This window comes from Hakea prostrata, chromosome 1 (assembly GCF_041222555.1).
Source record: "Hakea prostrata isolate BN-2017 chromosome 1, UWA_Hpros_2, whole genome shotgun sequence".
Taxonomy (NCBI): Eukaryota; Viridiplantae; Streptophyta; class Magnoliopsida; order Proteales; family Proteaceae; genus Hakea; species Hakea prostrata.
In genome coordinates, this window is record NC_142600.1 from 79541217 (window position 1) to 79561961 (window position 20745).

Here is a 20745-nt window from a genome sequence, read left to right on the forward strand (position 1 = left end):
GGAGCCTATAGAGGTCTTAAGTCACTTTGGTAAAAATCGAATGAAAAATCGGTGAAAACCAAACGTTTTCATCGAACGAAATTTTGTTAAATATCATGAATTTGACAATATATCGCAAAAAAATTTATTTTTCACGATATATCTCTGATTTTTTGGAAAAGTCATGTCACTCATCATTTTGTGTCACCTATCATCGACATGGCCATATATACACCTTGTACCTGGCTCCAACCTACTTTGTGGGTTTTCGGTTAAGATTTTGGTTTGTTCTCGATTTGTAAGGGAAGGCCCGACCCGGTCTGTTCCGGTCAAATTGTTTTAGTAAAATAGCTTCGACGGTCAGGATTAAACGTAGAATCAACGCATTGTGTTGCCTAATTTTGGAGATTTCGGTGGTTATTTAAGGGAACGCAACTGTGTTCTTCACTTCTTCGTACGAAACTCGTGAGGTGTCTCTTCTGTTCGTGTGCTTAGGGTTTCGCTTCGCCATTCGCGAGGGATCAAAGGTACGGTAGGATCTGTGGTAAGTTTGGATCAGATTGAATCTCTGAGCGTCATCCGCTTGACGGGGTGTTCGCTGTTAGGTTATCTTCCCAAATATCGTTAATTTCAGTATAGATTAGGGTTTTGGGTCTGCCTTTTTTCACTTATTTGTTTCTATTGTCTGCATCTGTTTTTTAGGTTTCCGGTGGTGTACCAAATATGAGGCCGGTGTTTTGCGGCAATTTTGGGTACGATACTCGCCAGTCTGAGTTGGAGCGCCTGTTCAATAAATATGGGAAGGTTGAGCGCGTGGATATGAAATCTGGTAAATCATTAGAGACACATTCATTATCTGGTTGATTAACTTTGCCATTCTTTACCCCCCAAAAAAAAAAAAAAAACTTTGCCATTCAATTAATTCGTTGGAGCTATCTTAAAATTTCTGTGAGGGCTTTTCATGTTGTTCGAGACTGCCATAACTTATTGTTCCTTTTTAGGATACAATAGCCATTAGATAAACGCAATTGTGGTTATAAATCTATTATTTTTAATTGAAGTTTGAACTTCAAATACGTCTGAAATTTTCTTGGTGGAAGGGTGATGTATAGTCTCCTTAACCAATGTTTATTGGTTAGATGATAAATCAAATAGGAAACAAGGAAGTGTTTCTAACAATGTAGTTAACATTGAAGTGTTTTCATGCGCGTCTTGTTTGGTGAGTTGGTCTTCCCCTGTTATATCATCAGTCATGAACTTGACTTGTGCCCCAGTGGCTGCGAGAGTTTATCTAGTGTTTTTCGTCGTTCTTTTTTATTTTATTTTATTTTAAATGTCTCTTTTTATAAGTTTCTTCTGGTTTGATCTGATTCCCTTCTTGATGCATCTTGTCAGTCCTTGCTTGTTTTTGAAGAATGCTTGGTTCCTATCTTTGAGCCTATTGCCCAACTTATCGGTGCCATGCAGGAGAGGGACTCAGATTGTATTTGTTTCTCACCCTTGCTCCCCGGGGGTTCTTTTGAGCCTTTCGTTGTGGATTTTGCGGCAATTTCTATTTTAGATTCAAAGAGACCTTTCAGTATCTTCTTACACAAAAAATGGGCTTGTCTTGGTTTATTTTCTGCATACTTTGCGGCTTTAGGATTTTCTCCATCCCTTGGTGGTTGAGATTCAGCTTGATTGGGAATATCTGAGTTTTTATTGTTTTAAAATTTCACTTTGTATTTTCAACTGTTTTGATTGGCGGACAATTTCTCAAAATAACGTACAGAAAGCCTGCCTGTTGGGTTTGGATATATGGCCACTGAATGTGGTAGCTATGTCCTGTCATAGCATCATTAGAGTGGTTAAAAATTGGCTTGTTTTGGTTTATTTTCTGATTACTTTGTGGTTTTAGGATTTTCTTCATCCCTTGGTGACTCAGGTACAGCTTGACTGGGAATATCTGAGTTTTTATTGTTTTAAAATTACACTTTGTATTTTCAACTGTTTTGATGAGCACCCATGTCGGACATCAATTTATCAAACTACTACCATACCGAAAAGCCTGCCTATTGGGTTTGGATATATGGCTACTGAATGTGGTATCTATGTCCTCTGATAGCTTCATAAGAGTGGTTAAAAAGTACTGCATTTCTGTTGGTGGAAAAAGATTGTGGTGTTGAATTTTTGTTTTCACGCAGGAACTACTACCAAGGGAGATTGAGCTCCTTTCTGGGCTCAACATCTTCTGTGGAATAACCATCCAAGGCAATGGAATCCTTCCTGCCTCGCTGCTCATCAGCACCTTCATTCCACAAATGGCATCATTCTGCATTTCCTTCATTCGATCATCAGTCACTCACCCCTCGCTATCCAAAGTTGCTATTTTACAAGAATGAATATAGAGGGATCTGTCCAACCAATCATGCCATGTCTACTCCTACTCATCATAGGGAGGTCAATCAATGCAGTCATGCCATGCCATGCCATGCCATGCCTTGCGTTGCCATGCCTACTACTGCTGAATACTTGCTGCTTGAATGATGAAGCATGCTCAGCAATGACTTCTCAGTCCTGACACTTCAGATTTAAACTTTTTAAGCTATCAGCCTATCAACATGATTTTGTTCTTCATGCAAGGCCTCTCCATTATTGACATCCTTTTGTGCATCAGACTTTCCAATATTTGCAGGTGTTGTATGTTTCTGTTATCCCAGGATAATAAGATTGTGTAATTGTTTGCTGACCCTCTATGCAAGTAACATCTTGACATTTTGTTTTCCATTCTCTCTGATTTCTTTATTATTGTCGCAGGTTTTGCATTTGTTTATTTTGAAGACGAGCGTGATGCTGAAGATGCCATTTATCGTCTTGACAACACACCATTTGGTCACAGCAAACGCAGGCTATCGGTGGAGTGGGCAAGGGTAATTGTCTTTATTTACTTTTTAATTGTGGTTCTTGGAGGCTTGTTTGGTTGATGATTATTTTAAATATGATATTTATTTATGGTCATTGAGTTGCTGTTTTAGTCACCTGATTCTCAAGATGCTGACTGTCTTTCAGAATGGTGATCGGGGAGGTCCACGCCACCGTGAGGGCTCCAGGTCAATGGCTAACCAGAAACCTACAAAAACTCTTTTTGTGATCAACTTCGACCCAGAGCGTACAAGGATCCGTGACATAGAAAGGCACTTTGATCCTTATGGAAAGGTTCTGCATGTGCGGATTAGAAGAAACTTTGCATTTGTGCAGTTTGAAACTCAAGAAGATGCTACAAAGGCTCTCGAGTGTACTCATATGAGGTTTTGACCCTGCTGCCATCTTCCTCCTGGTAATGATTTTTATCTATGTTAATGTTGATAACTAATTAGTGCTTTCCAATGTGTATGCAGCAAGATACTGGACAGAGTGGTCTCTGTTGAGTATGCCTTGAGGGATGATGGTGATCGGGGTGATAGACGGGATAGCCCCAGAAGAGGTGGTTACGGGAGGCGTGGCGAAAGCCCATATGGTGGTAGATCAATTAGTCCAGTGCCACGTAGGGGCCGACCAAGTCCAGATTATGGGCGGGCTCGCAGTCCAGTATATGATAGGTATAATGGCTCTGCCTATGACAGGAACCGCAGTCCTGATTATGGCAGATACCCTAGGTAAGGAGAATTCCCACTTGCATTGTTGTTTTCCTAAGGCTTGGATCCATTACTGATTAATCTTCCTGTCCTATTGTGTTTCACAGCCGGTCACCTGTGCGGAGGTCAAGAACCTGAAGCCTGTTAAGGATTGAAACCAAGACAATGGCGGGTGGAAGTATGATGTTGAGAGTGATATAAGCTGTTACACAGTTGTCAACGGTGCTATTCTGCTCGTGGAGTTGCATGTTATAGATGTTAGTATTTTAGTTAGTGACTTTAGCTCGGTCTTTATGATCCTGATTAGTTGTTTGTTTCTGCTTTGGAACTAGTTATATGACATACTTTGCGGTTTTTCCGAGGCATTCTTCCTCGGGTTGATTGTAAAATCTTGTAAAGTATATAGACAGTAGATGGTGAGTCTTTAACGTGATTCTAATGCTAGATCATTGAACCTTTTTTCAAATTCTGCTGGGTTTCTGTCAATTGTCAAATTACATTATTTCTGTTTAAAGACAAGGACGGGCTGTGAAGTGGCTCATTCCAGTGATCGGCATGACCAGGTATTCTCTCTGTGTGGGGTTTTCTGGAACTTTGGGCTTGCAAGAGCATTTTAGTAGCTTCGTCTCTTTTAGGTTGGTGTTTGTCGTTGAGAACTGCCAACGTTTCCAACACAGCAAGTAGATAGATGTGGATTAACGGAGACGGTGGCGTGAAGTTGGGTATTTTATGAGTTGTTAAAAGTCATATGCAAAAGTTACAACTAATGTTTCTGGTGAAAACGTTGCTGTTTTTACGTATGTTCTTTCTCTTTTGTTCCTCTCCCTTGAGAGGTGTATATGAACCATGTGTAAAGGGTAAGGCATATTTTTTATTTTTTTTGGTACAACGGGGTTTTATTAAGGCGGGGGCAGGGCATATTAATGTTGTGTGAAAACATAACCTCGATGTGGATCCATCAAATTGCTATTGAAGGCAAGTTCCTTACAGACCCCAGAATCTCGTTTAGGTCATGGTCTTGTAACTTGGGAAACAATGCCGAGTTTGAGATTATTTCCCATTGTTTTCATTTGGAAAGAAGAAACCAAATTCCAAAAGCATCATTTCAACACAGAGGCAAGGAAGAATCTTACATCGCGCTTAGGAGAGGACTGTATTGTCCAAATTTTCAAGTTCTTAAGGTGGAAGTGCAGAACATGAACAATGGTGATCGGAACTACTGAACATTGAAGAAAAATAAAAGATCACAGTTAGATTTTGATTGGGCAGAGTTTCACAGCTCCTATTGGAAAGCCTTCTCAAGCCAGGCTTCGGCATTCTCCATCATCCCAGGGCTAAGTCGTATCATTAAGATACAGAACTCCATCTGATTAAGTGCGCCATCACCATCCAGATCTCCTTCCTTCACCATCGCTTCCGACTCCTCCTTGCTCATCCCTTCCATTCCCAGAAGTGACGAGCTCCTCCTCAGGCTCTCAGGTGTTATTAGCCCTCTTTCAGGCTCTGCCAGAACTTGGAATCCTTGGCAAAGCTCCAACATGAAACTCTCCGCATCCAGTTTCTCTGCCATCACCGGCAATAGATCCTCAAACTCACTCGTGGTAGCTTCAATTGATGATGATGATGATGATGATGATGATGAGATTCCCCTGTTTGCCATCTTCTCAATTTCTACTCGTATGGAAGAACCCAAGATCCACTATACTTGTTCAGCTAACACCCGAGTTGAAGATCGAGATTTCGTGACATGGGTTTTATACCCAGAAACGGATAATGTGGCCAACGTTCAGCTCTCACGTCATAAAGAGATCTTGTCTGGTCTGTCTCCCAATTTCAAAATTTTCAGGAATCTTCCTGCTGACTTCGTTCTGTGTTGGTTGGATCTTGGTTTCCCGGAAACCAACAGAGACGAAAGCAGCTCGACTTGAATGACTAGAGATAAAAATAGAATTTAGAAACGCAAAAAAACACCTCAGTCAGCTAAGTTTCCATTAAACAATGAAAGATTAATTAGATTTATATTAAGAACTTCTGTACTTCCTCTCTAGACATGATTCTCCATTTTAAAATAGTCTGTAGATTCTTCTATGTATTATAAGGAAATACTCTATTTAATTTCACCCTGTTCACTTGTTGCTAGCATTACAGCAGTTTGTTTGCTATTTGGTAAGCAATGAGGACAAACTCTGCAAGAGAATCTCCGGCAAGATCAAACATGACAGGGTAGCACGATAGTGTATTTGTATCTTCTTCACTGAAGCATCTTCTTGTTTCTTTAAGATGTGGTCTGTTCTTCATGGCTGGAGAGAGGCTTGGATAAAATCTGGAAAGACTTGATAAGCGTGAAGAGGACAAAAGGAAGCATGATTATGTTATGTTAGCTTACGGCTTTGGTTCTTGAGTATATAATTGGTCAACAATCTAATAAATTGGCATTAGATTCTCCACTGTTGCAGGACATTCGAACTCCCACTTCCCTTGGTTCATAGAGATGAGGGTGGGGATTGTTCATTGAACGATTGGCTTAACAAAGTGTCTATTTAGATATTAATTGATCTCTCCTAATTAAAATGAAATCTAGTTCTCTTAGGATCCAGATCTTCTGCATGGGGCAAGGTGTGTGTTTGTGCATCCAACCACTGGATATCTTGCCCGTGGTATCAAGCAAGGATCTACATGCGTTTTCTTAAGGTTAATCAAATATCTTTAGATAATCAAGTCTCTTTAATATGAATTCCCCTTTATCATTCTTATTCATATATTGCAAGTTACTATTATAATATCTAACTTAAATTGAATTTTAAAAATATTTTGGATAATAGGCTGAGCACAACTATATTGCCCGAAGTATCAATCACTGACCTGTCCGGAATGTACCAGATCGTAGGCGAGAAGATCGAAGACTTCATAGCTCGTTTCAAGAGGGCCAGGCACAGGTGCCCGTTGGTGTTGCCCAAACCTGAGTTAGTCAAGCTGGCCCAGAACGGACTTGAGTTCGAGCTGAGGAAGAAGTTCGTGGACATGGACTTCCGTGACTTGTTCGAGCTGGCCACAGCGGCCGCTCGATAGGAACGAATCCTTCGAGAAAAACGGGACAGAAAGAATTCTTCGAAGAAGACATATTAAAAGGACCCCAATGTCAATGTGGAGGTCCTTTTTCCAATATTGATGTTGTTCATTATGGTATCTCGATCTTACGAAATTTTTTGAAATTTGTTTTCTAATTTGTGTTACTAGTTCTACCACCATAGTTGGAGGCTTGGAGCTATCTCGTGTCAACTGATCCTCTCAAGTGGCTTATTACTAATTTACAAAGAAAAAGAAAATCATCAACAGAGCTCTCTTCTTTGTAAACTGGAAATTAATATTAGTATCAATTCTTCTTCTCAATAAATTCTTTATTTTTTTCAAGAGTATACACGCGTTGATTTCTACGAAGGAAGAAAGATTTCCACGTGTTTGAAAACCCTGTTATTGTTTTGTCGTGAAGAAGGTGATGTTGTGTTTCTCATTTCAATTTTTATGGGTGGTCAAATCAAACGATTCGAAACACACAGTTAGGTTTTGGTTATCCGATTCGAATGCAAAACTCTGGAGGCAACCATGTGTTTATAGAGATGTGAAAATAATCCAGATTTGTGAAATTTCACAGGATCGAAGGGGAAATTTTTCAGAGTTTCCAGAGTGATCACTTGAGTGTAACTTGTCGTTATTCTACAGCGGTTGACTCAACCGGTGAGGTTTCTCTGAAAACCCTAACTCTTGGCTTGCAGCAACTTTGTCTTTGTTTCAGTGTGTTATCGGAACCGTTTTACCGTATGGCACCATGGCCAGGTTTGGCTTCAAAGCTCAATTTTTTTTGCCTTTTAATGTCTTCTTTAACGATACGATTCCCTTAACTATATATACTATCTAATCGGAACTTCGAATTTATTTTTTTTATTTTTTGGGGGTTGGTAGGCGATCTCTGATCAACAGGAACACCAATCTCCAAGGAAGGAATAGGTTCCTTGGAATTGTGAATTTTCTTTGATAACGATTTCTATCTATTCTTTACTGATAAGACCTGTTCTATAAATTCATAACGTTTCCAGTTTCCACTGATTATTAGTAATAAATTTGGTTTTCCAAAGTAAATACAGCTCAGATCCTTGTCAATTACTATTCAGAATTAATTTATTTTGGATTTTTACTACATTTCGTAGACGACCCAGATCTTATTTCAGAATTTAATTTTCTGGGTTGCTGATCTTTAGTTTATTATTATTTGTTTCTATTGTCATCGAAAGTTACTGGAAATCTGGAATTGGCTCCTCAAGAATCTCAGACTACACCTACCCTGTTTAACCTCATTTTTATATATATATTTTTAGTATTACTCTTTTTTGAATGCTTCACTCAAGCTTTTATCTTATCTTTTCTTTCTTTCCATTATTGCTTTCGATGCTTATTCACGTTACGATGCCCTGATATTTTGTCTGCAACCAGAGCTTAGCGAAAGAACTCTTTTTTTTCCCTGGTTTGTATGAGAAACTGGAGCAAGCAGTAAGGTTATAATCCGACTCTCATTTTCGAATTCTTATGAGTTTGATCGAGTTCCTTAGCTGAGAATTTTGGTTCTGGGGTAGTGGTCATTTTCTTATTATTATTATTTTCAAAAGATTAGTGTTTTCTGAGATTTTGATTTCCCGGAGCAGTAAGGGCTTAGTGTTAAGCTTTTCCCTCGATGGCGGAATGGGTTGGCCCTCGGTTGTACAGTTGCTGTAACTGCGGAAATCATGTTTCTCTTCATGATGACGTCATTTCTAAAGCTTTTCAGGTGAACTCTTGGTCTAGCCTTCTTATAATATTTTGAAGATGTATACTGATGGGTTTGAACTGCTAGTGCAACTATCTCTCTGATTTCCCTGTGGAAATATTTTAGCAGCAAAGAGGCAGACGATAAAAATGTTAACAACAAACAACTAGGAATTACGTGGGGGATTAAGGAGCAACCACTCCAAACCCACTGTGTTCAGATTTAAGATATTTCTCCTTCTGTGTTTGTATGATAAAGTTGGAAAGAAATAAAGATAGGATCTCTTCATCCATCTGCCGATAAGAATTCAACTCCAGACAAATTGTATAATGTGTGCTCTATCAAGAATTTCCCGTTCCCCTTGGATTCCCCCCAGTGGCTTGTGGGATTTTATTTTATTATTATTATTATTTTTTGGGGGGTATTTTTACTTCAAATTTCTAGTAACTACTATGAGTTTGGTCTATTTCTGAATGATTTATTCTTTTCCCCAATTTTCTGAAAAATAATATTTAGGGAAGAAATGGACGAGCCTTTCTGTTTTCTCATGCCATGAACATAATTGTGGGGATTAAAGAAGACAGGCAGCTCATGACTGGGCTTCACACTGTTGCGGATGTCTCCTGCTGTGAATGCCATGAAGTACTGGGTTGGAAGTATGAGCGAGCTTACGAGGAAACACAGAAATACAAGGAAGGAAAATTCATACTTGAGAAGTCAAAGATTGTGAAAGAGAACTGGTAGTCTCATTTAGTTCCAGTTTCATCGGTCTCAGTGGAGGCGTAAATGTGTCAGTTTCCAATGCTTCCAGCGTCCAGGTTGTACAGATAGTCATCATCGATAGAAAGATTAAATGATTTTTCCCTCTCTGTGAATTCTTGTTCAGATGTTTTGTCTGAGAAGTCATGTATTGAAGAATCAAATTATTACTCTGTGAATAAAAACTTCTGAAGCCAGTTCCATATGTGATGAAGTTTTTTGAAAAAAAAAACTCTCTTACTTGTATCGGTGCCCAGCTGAATGTGTATATTATGCTGTCATATCTTTCCTCACCGCTTCTCCTAAGGTCTTCTTATGGTAATGTCCGTTTTTACTAATAGTGCACTTTGGTTAATCACTTTCTTTTTTCTGTGTTGTCTTTTCCTAATGTTGAAGTATTTGTGTTTGTTGAGGGGAAATACTGTTCAAAGTATTAGAGCCTTTTGCTAGGTTGCTTCTTGTATGTAGAGCTAATTTGTGATGATTGCTGCTGCTCGATTAGCTCCTGGAGGCTTATTTTATAGATGCTGAAACTACAGTGAGCAAATATGGGAATGCTTGATGGGAATTCAAAATCTGAGCTGTCATAAGTACGCTTGTCAAATCTCTTTGAGATGCTGTTTCTGATGATAATCTTGTTTATAGAAAAGAAAATGACTTCTGCACAACCCTTTTACGATGCCTGTGCTCCTTCTTGGTGGGCATCTGTGGCTTTAGATATGCAGCTTGCTTTTTTATCTCTCACATTTTCTAATGATTTGGCATTCTAATGGGAGATGGACCAGTTTCCTTTTGGAAATAAAAGAATACTAATAAAGGGTGGGTTGCTGTAATAGGTCATGTGTTGAATTTTTTTTTATAAAATTTGTCTCATGCTTCGCTAACAAGTGATCTACTGGCCGTGGACTGCAGATGAGAAGTCTTGTTTTTGGTTACTAAATTACCTACTGCTTTTAAGGTAAGCTTTTCAGACCAAGGAGCATGGTCAATATATTTTAGGGTTGATAGGCTGAAGGTAATTATACATCAATTTTGTTCTATTTGATGTTCTTCTTTTGCGGGTTGTTATGGGTAGGTATTGATTTAGTCCTTGAATTTTGTTTTGGTTTATTTGTTATAAATATTTTGGTATATTGGTTTTGATTTATTCCTGGGTGAAGTCTGGTTTGGTTGTTTCCATTTAGGCTGAAGTTGTCTTGGCCTTGACCCTTTCAGTTGGGAGAAATTTTGGGATTTCAAGTAAACTGTAACATTGAGCTTTAACCCTTGTCCAAGACATAACTAGGAAGTGTTTAAACTTTTAAGCACCCCCAAGTTCCCACATGTCATTTGAGTTGTGTGAAAGTCTGGTTTTGCCACTGGAACTTTTGTAGTGCATGAATAGGTGATGTGCTACTGAGTTTTAGAGTCGATGATTCAATGCAATTTCCTCATGGGGGCAACCCTTGATTATTTATCCAATGTGAGCTTGCTGAAGTGTTTAGGAGGTTACCCATGAGCATATTCACAATGACAGCTGCTGCTTGATTGAACTGTTGGAGTTTCATTATTTGTTATAGGTACTGGAACTTTGGTGATCGAAAATTTATACTGCTTGGTGCAAACTCAAAACTTCTTAAGCTGCCTTAGTTACACTTGTTATACCTCTTGGGTATTACTGATTCTAATGATATGCTTGCTCAGAAAAGTTAAAATAGGTCCGGCATAACCCTTTTTGTGATGCCTCTGCTCCTGAGATGGGCATTTTTGGCATTAATTACTTGGTTCATTTTTGTCTCTCGCATTTTCTTGTGTTTTGGCTCCTAGAAGTGTGCTTCTGTGAGTTAAACCAGTTTTCCTTTTGGAAATTAAGGAATACTGGTAGGTTATGTGCTGAAAGTTAATTTTTCTTTTCTGTGTCCTCTGAATGTGACAACAGATCTACTGATCGTGTGTTTCATATTTTTGTATTAATCAACTTCAGTCAATGTCAACATGAATAGTTTCTTTGGAATCAGATTCATTTTATATCAAATGATCCGGTCATGGGTTTGGTTTCTAAGTGGACCCATACCATGTAAGGTGGATAAGCTTATTAGACATCAGTTCTGTTCTATATGGTGCTCTCTTTTTGCAGTAACGTAGTTGTCTATGGATTTTGGTTCTTAGTGAAGTTTGGTGTGGTTAGTTTCCATTAAGGTTGAAGTTCTTTGCCGTTAAGATGTTTTTAAGTGCATGAATGGGTGAAGTTCTAGTCCATTGATTCATTTTCTTTTTGTCAGAAAGTGCTAGGAACTTGTAAATTACTAGTTCAGTACAATGCCCTCTTTTCCCTTCATATTTTCTGTAGCGTACTTGAATTTGCTGTTGTTTATTGGACTTGTAGCTGATGCTACTGATGGATTTCTATTTTGTTGTCTAATGCTAAGCCTGAAGGGTCTTTATTTGCATCTCTGGGAGTCCCTTAACTAGATGGCGCCCTCCCCCATTTGTTATGCTCAATTCTATGTTATCTGTTGTTTCTAAACCCTAGTAGCATTTGCTAGCTTTGAATACCAACCCAGAGTAAGTCTGATTTTTCATCCTTCCACCTTAATTTAAAAGGTATTCTCATCTAGAGCTTCATTATTTTGTTCTACATTTTTGTTCCCACAGCAGTGCTCCTCCCCCTTAATAGACATTTAAAACCATGTGCCTGAATAAGTTTCTGGGGTTGAAAATTAATGTTAATGTAGTTCCAGTATATGATGATATTTTTAGTACCCTAACTCTAGAGCCTTTTTAATGATGATTGTTGGCAGTGGTTATAGGAATACTGTAAGGGTATCAAATGCCTGAGATTTTACAGGTGAAGATGGATCTGAGTGGAAATTTTTTTTGATGTAGTAAAAATTTTTCAATAATTGGACTTCTTCCTCGTTGATATGCCCTATTCCCTCATTTTTGGTCCTAAACTTGGAGGGCCATGTTTCTACAGACATGATTATTAAGTGGATCAGCCTACTTGATGGTCTGAAAAAACTCTTCTGAAGGGATACATCATGACGGCTTTTTCTTTACTGAGCAAGACCAGATTTCTGAGGTGTTTGTGAAGCACTTCAAACATGTCTATGATCCCTCGAACCCATCTGGGTACTTCTGATGTTGATCTTATCAAATATTGTGTGTTGGAGGGGGCCAAAAGAAATTTAGTAATAATACCTGTGACCTCTGAAAAGATGAGAACTGATATGAATGAGGTTAAAGCACTATATGGTTGACCAGGAGTTGCTCTATCAGCACTGGTGGGGTGCCATTTCTGCTTATGTGATCAACATGGTGCAATCTTTCTTTGATGTGGGAAATTTCAATCAGTCAATGAACGACACTTTCATCTCTTTGATCCCTAAAGTGGAGGTACTGAATTCGGATGGGGATTTTAGGCCCATTGGATTGTGTAATACTACATATAAGAATATCTCAAAGATCTGAGATCGAATACCCTATTTTCCATCATTCATCTCATTCAACGAAATAGATTTATCAAGGGAAGGCATATCCAACATAACATGCTGATAGTTCATGAAGTTATACGTAAGATAATATCACATAGAAAGATCTCTGTTTCTCCCGTGGAAATGAAATGCCTCATCTTCTCAGGATCACATTTTTCTCCATCACAATTTAGCAAAAGTAGTTTGAACTCTGTTAAACAATCCTGCTTGGGACAACAATCTTCCCCATTATGCAGAGATCAAAGCTGCACTGACAACAACTAAAGCTTCCTTTCTGGATTATGAAATGCTCTTGCTTTGCCTCAATGTCTTAATGAACTATTTGGGTAAACCATACCGAAGCAGCCCAATGGTGAAACATTTAAAAATACCCAACAGCTTTTCAAATCTGTAGATTTCTTCAAAAAGGATTTACAATCTATACATATTGGAAAGCAGAGAACAACAATAGCTCAAAATGTTGGATGGCAACCCCTGCAGCCACACTGGACAAAAATCAATGTACATGGAGCACAGGATCACAGCAAAAATCAAGCAGGTTATGGAAGTGTAGCTTGGGATCATAGAGGTAAAAATGCTCTTTTGTTTTGTAGAACCATGTGGGGATCAATTGCTCTAGTGGTGGAGGCATTAGCTATTCATTAGCCAAACAGGCTGTTCAAATCTTCTCCTCCTTTTATTAGAACTTCGAAGACGGATTTCTTAAATGAAAGTATTGAAAATGATGTAGACAGTGGGTATAATACACACTCTCCTTTTGTTATTTTTAGCACCTTCTTTAACAGTTTCTTTTCTGCTATTCATATTGATTCCCATGTGTATTAATCACAAGACATTTCCTCAAGTTCACCAATGATTTGAGATGCTCATACCCAAAATTAATCAATAACTTTTCCTTTAAATTTTAAAGCTTGTTAGTGTCATTTTTTCAGAGCTTGATACCATTTGTCATTGGAAGAAAGATATTGATACTATCAGATGTGAAAAGATAAACAGATCACTACCTTATTAAGCAAAATAGATTCTGTCTCGGTTAGAGATTCCTCAAATGTCTTTGAGTAATGAAGAAATCTCTTGACAAAAAAAGGTCTCTCCAGTTCAGTTGAAGACTTGTAACCACCAGAAAGCAACAGAAACAGAGTGACAACCTAATGATAGAAAGGGAGCATCGAAATACACACTTTTCTCTCTCAGCCACCCATACGGCTTCTGAACATCATCCACAAAAAGAACATATACAGAAAACAATTAAAAACTGAACTACAAATATTTTTTTCAATAATAAAAATGTTTTTATAAAACATCCATGAAAATCACAGGTAAACTTTCAAGTACATGCACATTTAACAACCAAATCTTGGGACTAAGAATTCATTGATTTCTTTTTTGTCATCCACTTCTTTTTAGCCTCCTCCAAAGCCATTTCCCTCATCCTTGAGAGTTCGTTATACCATTGTTGATATTGTGATTCAATCGCATTAAGCTCCAACTGCAGTTCAGCATCTTCATCTTTAGCCGAGAGAGACAAGGAAGAACATATGTTTGACAAACTCAAACCATTCGAAGTGGCATCAATAGGGATCTTTGGGTTCTTCATAAATTCATTTGCTACTATACATTCACCAATATTGGGATCATCTATTTTCATTTTACATCCGTCGCACTCCTCTAGACCCAAATCCATCTCATAGCCATACTCAATTGAACTTTTACAGCCTCCATCGACGTTATAATCAGCACATTCTACCATTCTATCATTGTTAGTAAATGAACATATTGTGGCAGCATAGTCCGTAATATCTGAAAAAATTGATGCTCCAGACTCTTGATCTTCTCTGTTGGTTAGACTTGAAGTGGAAATAATATCACTATGCGACATAGTTCGTTCATATCTTGCATATGAGTTAGTTGTATCAACTTCTAGTATGCAACCCTCAATGGGACTACCACATGATTGAGATAAAACCTCTTTCTCAATCGATGATTCAGCAGGAGGACTAATTGGTGCTGAATCCCAATGAGATCGCATTGAGTCCTTATCCGTCCTAAGTACTAAAGATCCTTCAGGACTCACTCCATTGGATGAATAATCAGATGAAGGCTTCCAACTTGGTACAAGTCTCACAATTAAGTAATCAATTAACTCACCTATAAAAGCCACATCTTGATCACATAAATGAAGCTGTTCAACCATCTCGCTGGCAACTGAAAGTGCAGTATCCGCATCAAGAAAGAAAATAAAATGGATGTTTCTCACTCGACCTGTCCATGTGACGACTTGGGGTAAGATTATAACAAGCTAAACAACAAAACCAATATCCAATGTGAACTTACTTACCAGAGGAATCAGCAATACGTAGGATTAATGATATTCTATTATCATCCATAATCTCCCCTCTCAACCTGAACTCATCATTTTTATTCATTCTTCGAAATTCCATAGTAGGAGAAGATGGAGTGCTATTATTTTTATCTGCGTAACTGCTAATAGGAAGTTGTTTGTAATCAGCATCTATGTCCATGGGAGGAGTTCCAGACTTGTGCACGTTTGATGGCAACTTCAGTGGACTCCGAATTGGTTCCTTTCGATTGTCATTTAGGAGGAATGGGTCTTTCAAGAGCTCATTTGCAGCCAACCTTACTGTTGCAGGAGCCAAACATCGCTCAATGAAATGCTTAACTTGGGGGTCACTCACCTTATCAAGAGAAGCAGGCTTTATCCCCTATCAAGCATATTTAAAAAAGAAATCCAATGATCCTTCAATAATTGGTAACTTTCCATCAATTGAAATATGAGAGAAAGCAATGCTGGACGGACTTACCGAAGTCACCTTCTTATAGATTTGAGCTGCATTTTTGCATTCACTATATGGATACTCAAACGTAACCATTTCTAGCATGCACATGCCAAAAGAGTATATGTCAACCAGTTCATTGTACTCCTCTTCATAGAGCTCCGGAGCCATGAACTCAGGGGTACCTATAGCGTAAGCTGTAAAAATAGGATGTAAAGGATCAAAGAACCAATTCATCCAAATAAAATGAATGGTTACCAATAACACTTCTGGCAGTAGTCTGCTGCATTACAGTTGCTAATCCAAGATCTCCAATCTTTATTTCTCCATGGTTTCCATTGACAAAAATGTTGTCGCATTTCAAGTCTCTATGGAGAATAGGCGGATCGTGACTGTGAAGATAATGCAATCCCATGAGGATCTGTCGCCCCCAACTCTTTATAGCCTTCATGTCAACTTTTTTGTGCTTCTTACGGTATCTAATTAATAGAAAACATCATGTACGATAAATGCATATAGAACACAAACCCATACAAGAAACACAGAGAGAGAGAGAGAGAGAGAGAGAGAGAGAGAGAGATCTTACTGCCTCAGACTACCGGAGGTGAAAAGCTCAGTGATCATATTAACAGTCTTCTTCTTATCATCCACCCATGAATTAAAGAATTTGATAATTTTGTCATGTTTCAATGATTTCAAAAGATGAACTTCTGAATATAATCTCTCCAGGTTTTCTGGTGACTGCAACATATCATCAATCTTCACTTGGTTCCATGCTACTTCTATTCCATCCACTTCATCAAATGCCTTGTATCTATGAAGAAAGGATTAAGAAACCAAAGTAGAACCATTTTTAGGAAGTCAACTAAACATAACAGAATAATTACAACAATGTGACTTAGAGGATACACAGTCTTGAATGCTCCATGGCCCAAGATATCGTCATACTGAAAGACAGGAGGAGGAGATGGGTCAAAGAGAATGACTGAATTATAACATCAAACATAGAAACTGAATTATAGAATTGAAGATACTGGTTATTGGAACGAAAATTTGGCAGAGTTAACCATTGCAGAGATAAGAAACGATACCCGAACATATCGACCAGTTGGGTCTTTCTCGACGTAATAGTCGTCGGTGACGGCCGCCGATTCCATTTTCCTTGGCTGCGCATCAATTGGGAACAACGAGCCACTCCCCCCATTCATTACGACAGTGATCGAAAGCGAAAAAGAGCGGAACTTTTCAAAGCTGCCGCTGGACTCCCATCGGAATCACAAGGCTTTGCTCTGAAAATGCTTCGGATGCGACAGAAAACGAATCGAATGCCGATCTCAGACGGAAACGGCATTCGACAAAGAGCATTTTCAGCGAATCTGAATCCGTAATCACGCCTTCCATGACATAAGATTGTCTCATCCTCAAACCAAATCCGATGACCATGTACCCAAAACCATCTTCTCTGATTTTCAAATCTGCATTTGAGAAGAAAAAAAAACAAAGAAGAAGAAGAAAAGAATAATAAAACAGGACTTGAATTTGGTGAGAGGAACAAACAATCAAAACAACAAGGAAAAGGGGGAGAGGTTGTGTGTCTAGGGAAAGAAATCGAAAGACCCAAAAACCCTAAAGATATAATAATCCAAATCCAATGGATTTCTACGTGCAGAAACCAAATGAATCTGAGAACACTGCTTGTATGAAGAAATGGATCAGTTGGAGAGTGGAAATTGGATGTTAGGCGGAAGAGAAGGGATCATCAAACACTTGTTTGGTTCAAAAGCTCATTCTCTCCACGATCAACTCATTCTAATCGTGTCTATTCCAAAAATAGTTCTTTTGACTCTTACCTGTCATTAGAATTTAGAATCCCCAATTGACGATCCGGATTAATCCGGAACTACCTCGGGAATTCGTCAACGTCTTTCTGTTTGTATAAACATCATTTCAATTTTCTATCTCTATTTTTTTTTTTTTTTTTTTTTTTTTTGTAATAAAAGCGTTTTTATATATAGGGAAATTGGGGTTGGGGTAATTACATATGCCGCCGGTAAAACCCACAATCTCTCCATTGAGAGGTGAGTTTTCAACCACTGCACTATCCTTCCATTGGCATTTTTCTATCTCTATTGCTCTTCAGAGATCTGAAATGTGTCGGTGAATCCCGATTATGTTCCAAATAGTTCAATTGAAAAGCCTTTTCCAATATCATTTTTTTTTTGGGAAAAAATTTCCAATATCATTTAAGATAGCAAAAACCTACTCCCATGAATTCTATAAAATAAAAAATAAAAAACCCAACCACTATTTTAGTTCTACAAAGGTGGAGGTTCAAGGAATCTCTTTTATTGGCAATTTTGATGATGTTAACTATTATGATTTTCTTTTTCTTTTCATGTTGCAATATAATAAAAGAAGATGGGTGAAGTTCTCACCCACTGAATGAGTTAAATAGGGGTATTATCGTCATTTATAGTGAGGGTATTAGTATCATTTCTTGAATCAAAATTGGGGTAGTATCTTCATTTTTCTACCTAGAGGGTATTTAAGTAATTTAAAATTCTTTAATAAAAATAAGGTCATTTAGGTAATTTTATAATTCATTTTAACATCAAGTTAACCGTAGATAACTTGTAATTTACATGTGACTGCCATGTAATTTATGAGATAATACTAGATGGTCCAAAGTTTTACCCCAAATATAGTGGATCCGTATAATTTGTTACTATTTTTTCCTTAATAAGGTGTCGTTTCACGTATTTATAAATGATGATTATTTTGAAATGCAGAGTTTCCCTAGGTCTCTTCCCTTAAGATCCATTGCATCCCTAAAGGACTACTGGACTAGTTGGGTACACGCTACAAAAAAGGTACACCAGGTCCCTTCCCAAAAAGCGTGGAATATTCCATTAATGTTATCGTTTTTCTTAATTTGTTTTGTTTCCGAGATTGTGTCTTACAGGATTGTCGAAGGCGAAGGCAAGTGGACTTGCTCACTTGCGTAAGAGGGCAGTTGTACGAATTACCTTTTTTTGTGAGCAAGAGGATGCGAAGGGTGAGACAAGACACTTCCATATGGTAACAGATATGATGGATAAGGTCATTTGAATAAGTGCCATGTACCAAATGAAAATAAATGTAATACACCTAAGTATGAGATGACTTGACCATTTGTCTAGACATAGTGCTTCGAGAAAACATCCTCTGCTATGCACAATAGTGCACATAGATGCCAAACAATAGGTTGAAAAGGTAAAATAATTACAAGCCTATTTTGGACTTTTTAAATTTGAAATCATACTTTAAATTTCAGCTTATTGTTTGGCATCTATGTGTACACAATACACAACAGAGGAATTCCCACCCCCCCCTCATATTGCCTCTTTACTTTCAAAGATTTCAGTTAGACTCTATTTATGATTTTCATTCAAAAGATTAATTTTACTTTCATGACATTCAGGGGCGGAACCAGGATTCAATATTGGGGGGCGAAGAATGGAAGTCCAGATTGGGAAAACACCAATTGTTTTTTGTTACACATATTGTATGGGTCCTTAAGACCCATTGAGGGTCCCACGTATGAATTATTTTATTATATTAAGGAATAAACTCACATATATTTTGTGGGGCCTACACATATTTGATAAAAATAGATAAATTATTGATAATAATAGTTTTTTTCAACAAAATATAGATGCAAACCAAATTTTTTTTTTAAGGTAAGAAATGCAACAATGGTACTTAGTTACCTTACTAACTATAGACATTTTATTTATAATATAAAATCAAATAGCACAAATTGTAGACAAAATAAAGAAACAAAGAATATAAAATCAAATATAAAATATTAAAAAAATGAAGAAAAAAAAGAGAAACAATAAATAAATTGATAAATAAAAAGAGTACTAATTGTGGGGAATATTTTATTCCCAAATTTTCTTTAACCCACGCTTAGATAAATGGAAGAATAAATAAGAATAAAGAAACATAAGAGAATAAATAGGAAAAAAAAAAGAGAGAGGAGATATGAGAGAATATAGGAATTGAGGAGTTAGTTTTCTAATTATAAATGACATTTTGAATATCTAATAATATATTTTTTTTCAAAAATTTCCTTTAATCCACGTCTATAGAAAGAGATGAGAATAAATAGGAAGCCAATGGAGGAGTAGTAGGATGGTTAGGAACCTGTTTCTCTCTCAGTGGAGAGGTCTTGGGTTCAACTCTTCCCGGCGGCATATGTAATATCCCTACCCCTATATATAAAAAGCGCCTTTGTACAAAAAAAAAAAAAAATAAATAGGAAGAAAAGATGTGAGAGAGAAGTGGAGATAATAAATAGGAATTGAGGAGTTAGTTTTTAACTAAATATTAACTAGAGATGACTTTTATACCCATTATTTTACATTTAAAAGTTGTTCTCAATATTGGGGGGGGCCAAATAGTGACATTTCACATGTGACAAGAGAATAAAGTGGAAAAATGAATAAAATGAATATAAAAAATTCAAAATTTCGGGGAATTAATTAAAATTTTGAAAAATCCGGGGGGCATGCCCCCCCGGCCCCTTAGTAGGTCCGCCCCTGATTGACATTTATGTTTATATGACTAAAGTTTGAATCAAAAGTAGTAGGGCATGTTTTATATTAGAAGAGTAATTATTTTTATATAATTATAACAAAGAGAAAAAAATTCACATAATGCGAAGGTTAGATACGTTGACAAGCTGTGCCGCCATTGGTTATAGGTTATTCCCTCGATATAACAATAAAGATGGGCGAATGGAGGGTTCGTAGGATGGTTAGGAACTTGACTTCCCTTTGACTATATTTTAATTGTTATTTTATTATTTATATATATTTTTAAATTAATAATTTAACCTTAGACTTTACTTGAAATTACTAATGATTGTTAAGCTCCATTAATTAACGTCATTTTGTACTTTTCAAAAACCTCAAATCACTTTGAGGTTTGTCATCATTTAGGAAGAATTTACTGATGCCCCCTTTACTACAACTAAATTATTGATTGAGCCTTATTCTTTATGTATTATTATTAATTTTTTTCTGGATAAAAGGATAATTTATTTGAATTTAAACCCTTAAGAGTAAGTACGTGCAAGATTATCCTATAACATAGGCCAAAAGATACAAGGTGGGCGGAACATTAGTAGCAAATAAAGAAGCTTGGGCTTTTGTTGCTTGACTCGTCAGTTGATCTACAACTACATTACCCTTGCGACGAATGTGGGAAAATGTGATGTCGGTGAAGGAAGAGATCAAAAGCTTCACATCTTGAATTATAACTTTGATTCTTCATGGAGGGGA

General features: G+C 37.4%; 3 protein-coding genes and 1 pseudogene across 9 annotated transcripts; 2 read left to right on the forward strand and 2 right to left on the reverse strand.

Moving 5' to 3' along the window:
- Positions 1-431: 431 nt before the first annotated feature.
- LOC149030346 (serine/arginine-rich splicing factor RS31-like) lies at positions 432-4053 on the forward strand. 2 transcript variants are annotated; one of them, XM_089142633.1, is made up of 6 exons: positions 432-506; positions 682-808; positions 2776-2888; positions 3028-3266; positions 3357-3614; positions 3701-4053. In XM_089142633.1, the coding sequence occupies exons 2-6, from the start codon at positions 703-705 to the stop codon at positions 3729-3731; spliced, it is 747 nt and encodes a 248-aa protein (XP_088998759.1). In that variant the 5' UTR covers positions 432-506; positions 682-702; the 3' UTR covers positions 3732-4053. The 2 variants fall into 2 exon arrangements, with proteins under 2 accessions (XP_088998759.1, XP_088998758.1); XM_089142632.1 differs by having other exon boundaries at positions 441-523.
- An 822-nt stretch (positions 4054-4875) lies between these two features.
- Positions 4876-5253, reverse strand: LOC149030347 (calcium-binding protein KIC pseudogene; annotated as a pseudogene).
- Positions 5254-6946: 1693 nt separating this feature from the next.
- LOC149030348 (protein yippee-like At4g27745) lies at positions 6947-13200 on the forward strand. Of its 5 annotated transcripts, none has more exons than XM_089142639.1 (4): positions 6947-7427; positions 8082-8143; positions 8291-8412; positions 8908-13200. In XM_089142639.1, exons 3-4 carry the CDS (start codon positions 8320-8322, stop codon positions 9133-9135), a joined length of 321 nt encoding a protein of 106 aa, XP_088998765.1. In that variant the 5' UTR covers positions 6947-7427; positions 8082-8143; positions 8291-8319; the 3' UTR covers positions 9136-13200. The 5 variants fall into 5 exon arrangements, with proteins under 5 accessions (XP_088998765.1, XP_088998766.1, XP_088998762.1 ...); XM_089142640.1 differs by having other exon boundaries at positions 6947-7328; XM_089142636.1 differs by having other exon boundaries at positions 6947-8143.
- A 46-nt stretch (positions 13201-13246) lies between these two features.
- Positions 13247-17369, reverse strand: LOC149030349 (serine/threonine-protein kinase WNK8-like). 2 transcript variants are annotated; one of them, XM_089142634.1, is made up of 7 exons: positions 17269-17369; positions 16510-16893; positions 16005-16365; positions 15677-15897; positions 15446-15603; positions 14962-15346; positions 13247-14885 (listed from the first exon to the last, which is right to left on the reverse strand). In XM_089142634.1, the coding sequence occupies exons 3-7, from the start codon at positions 16166-16168 to the stop codon at positions 13987-13989; spliced, it is 1827 nt and encodes a 608-aa protein (XP_088998760.1). In that variant the 5' UTR covers positions 16169-16365; positions 16510-16893; positions 17269-17369; the 3' UTR covers positions 13247-13986. The 2 variants fall into 2 exon arrangements, with proteins under 2 accessions (XP_088998760.1, XP_088998761.1); XM_089142635.1 differs by having other exon boundaries at positions 13248-14885; positions 16005-16232; positions 16328-16365; positions 16510-17369.
- Positions 17370-20745: the final 3376 nt, after the last annotated feature.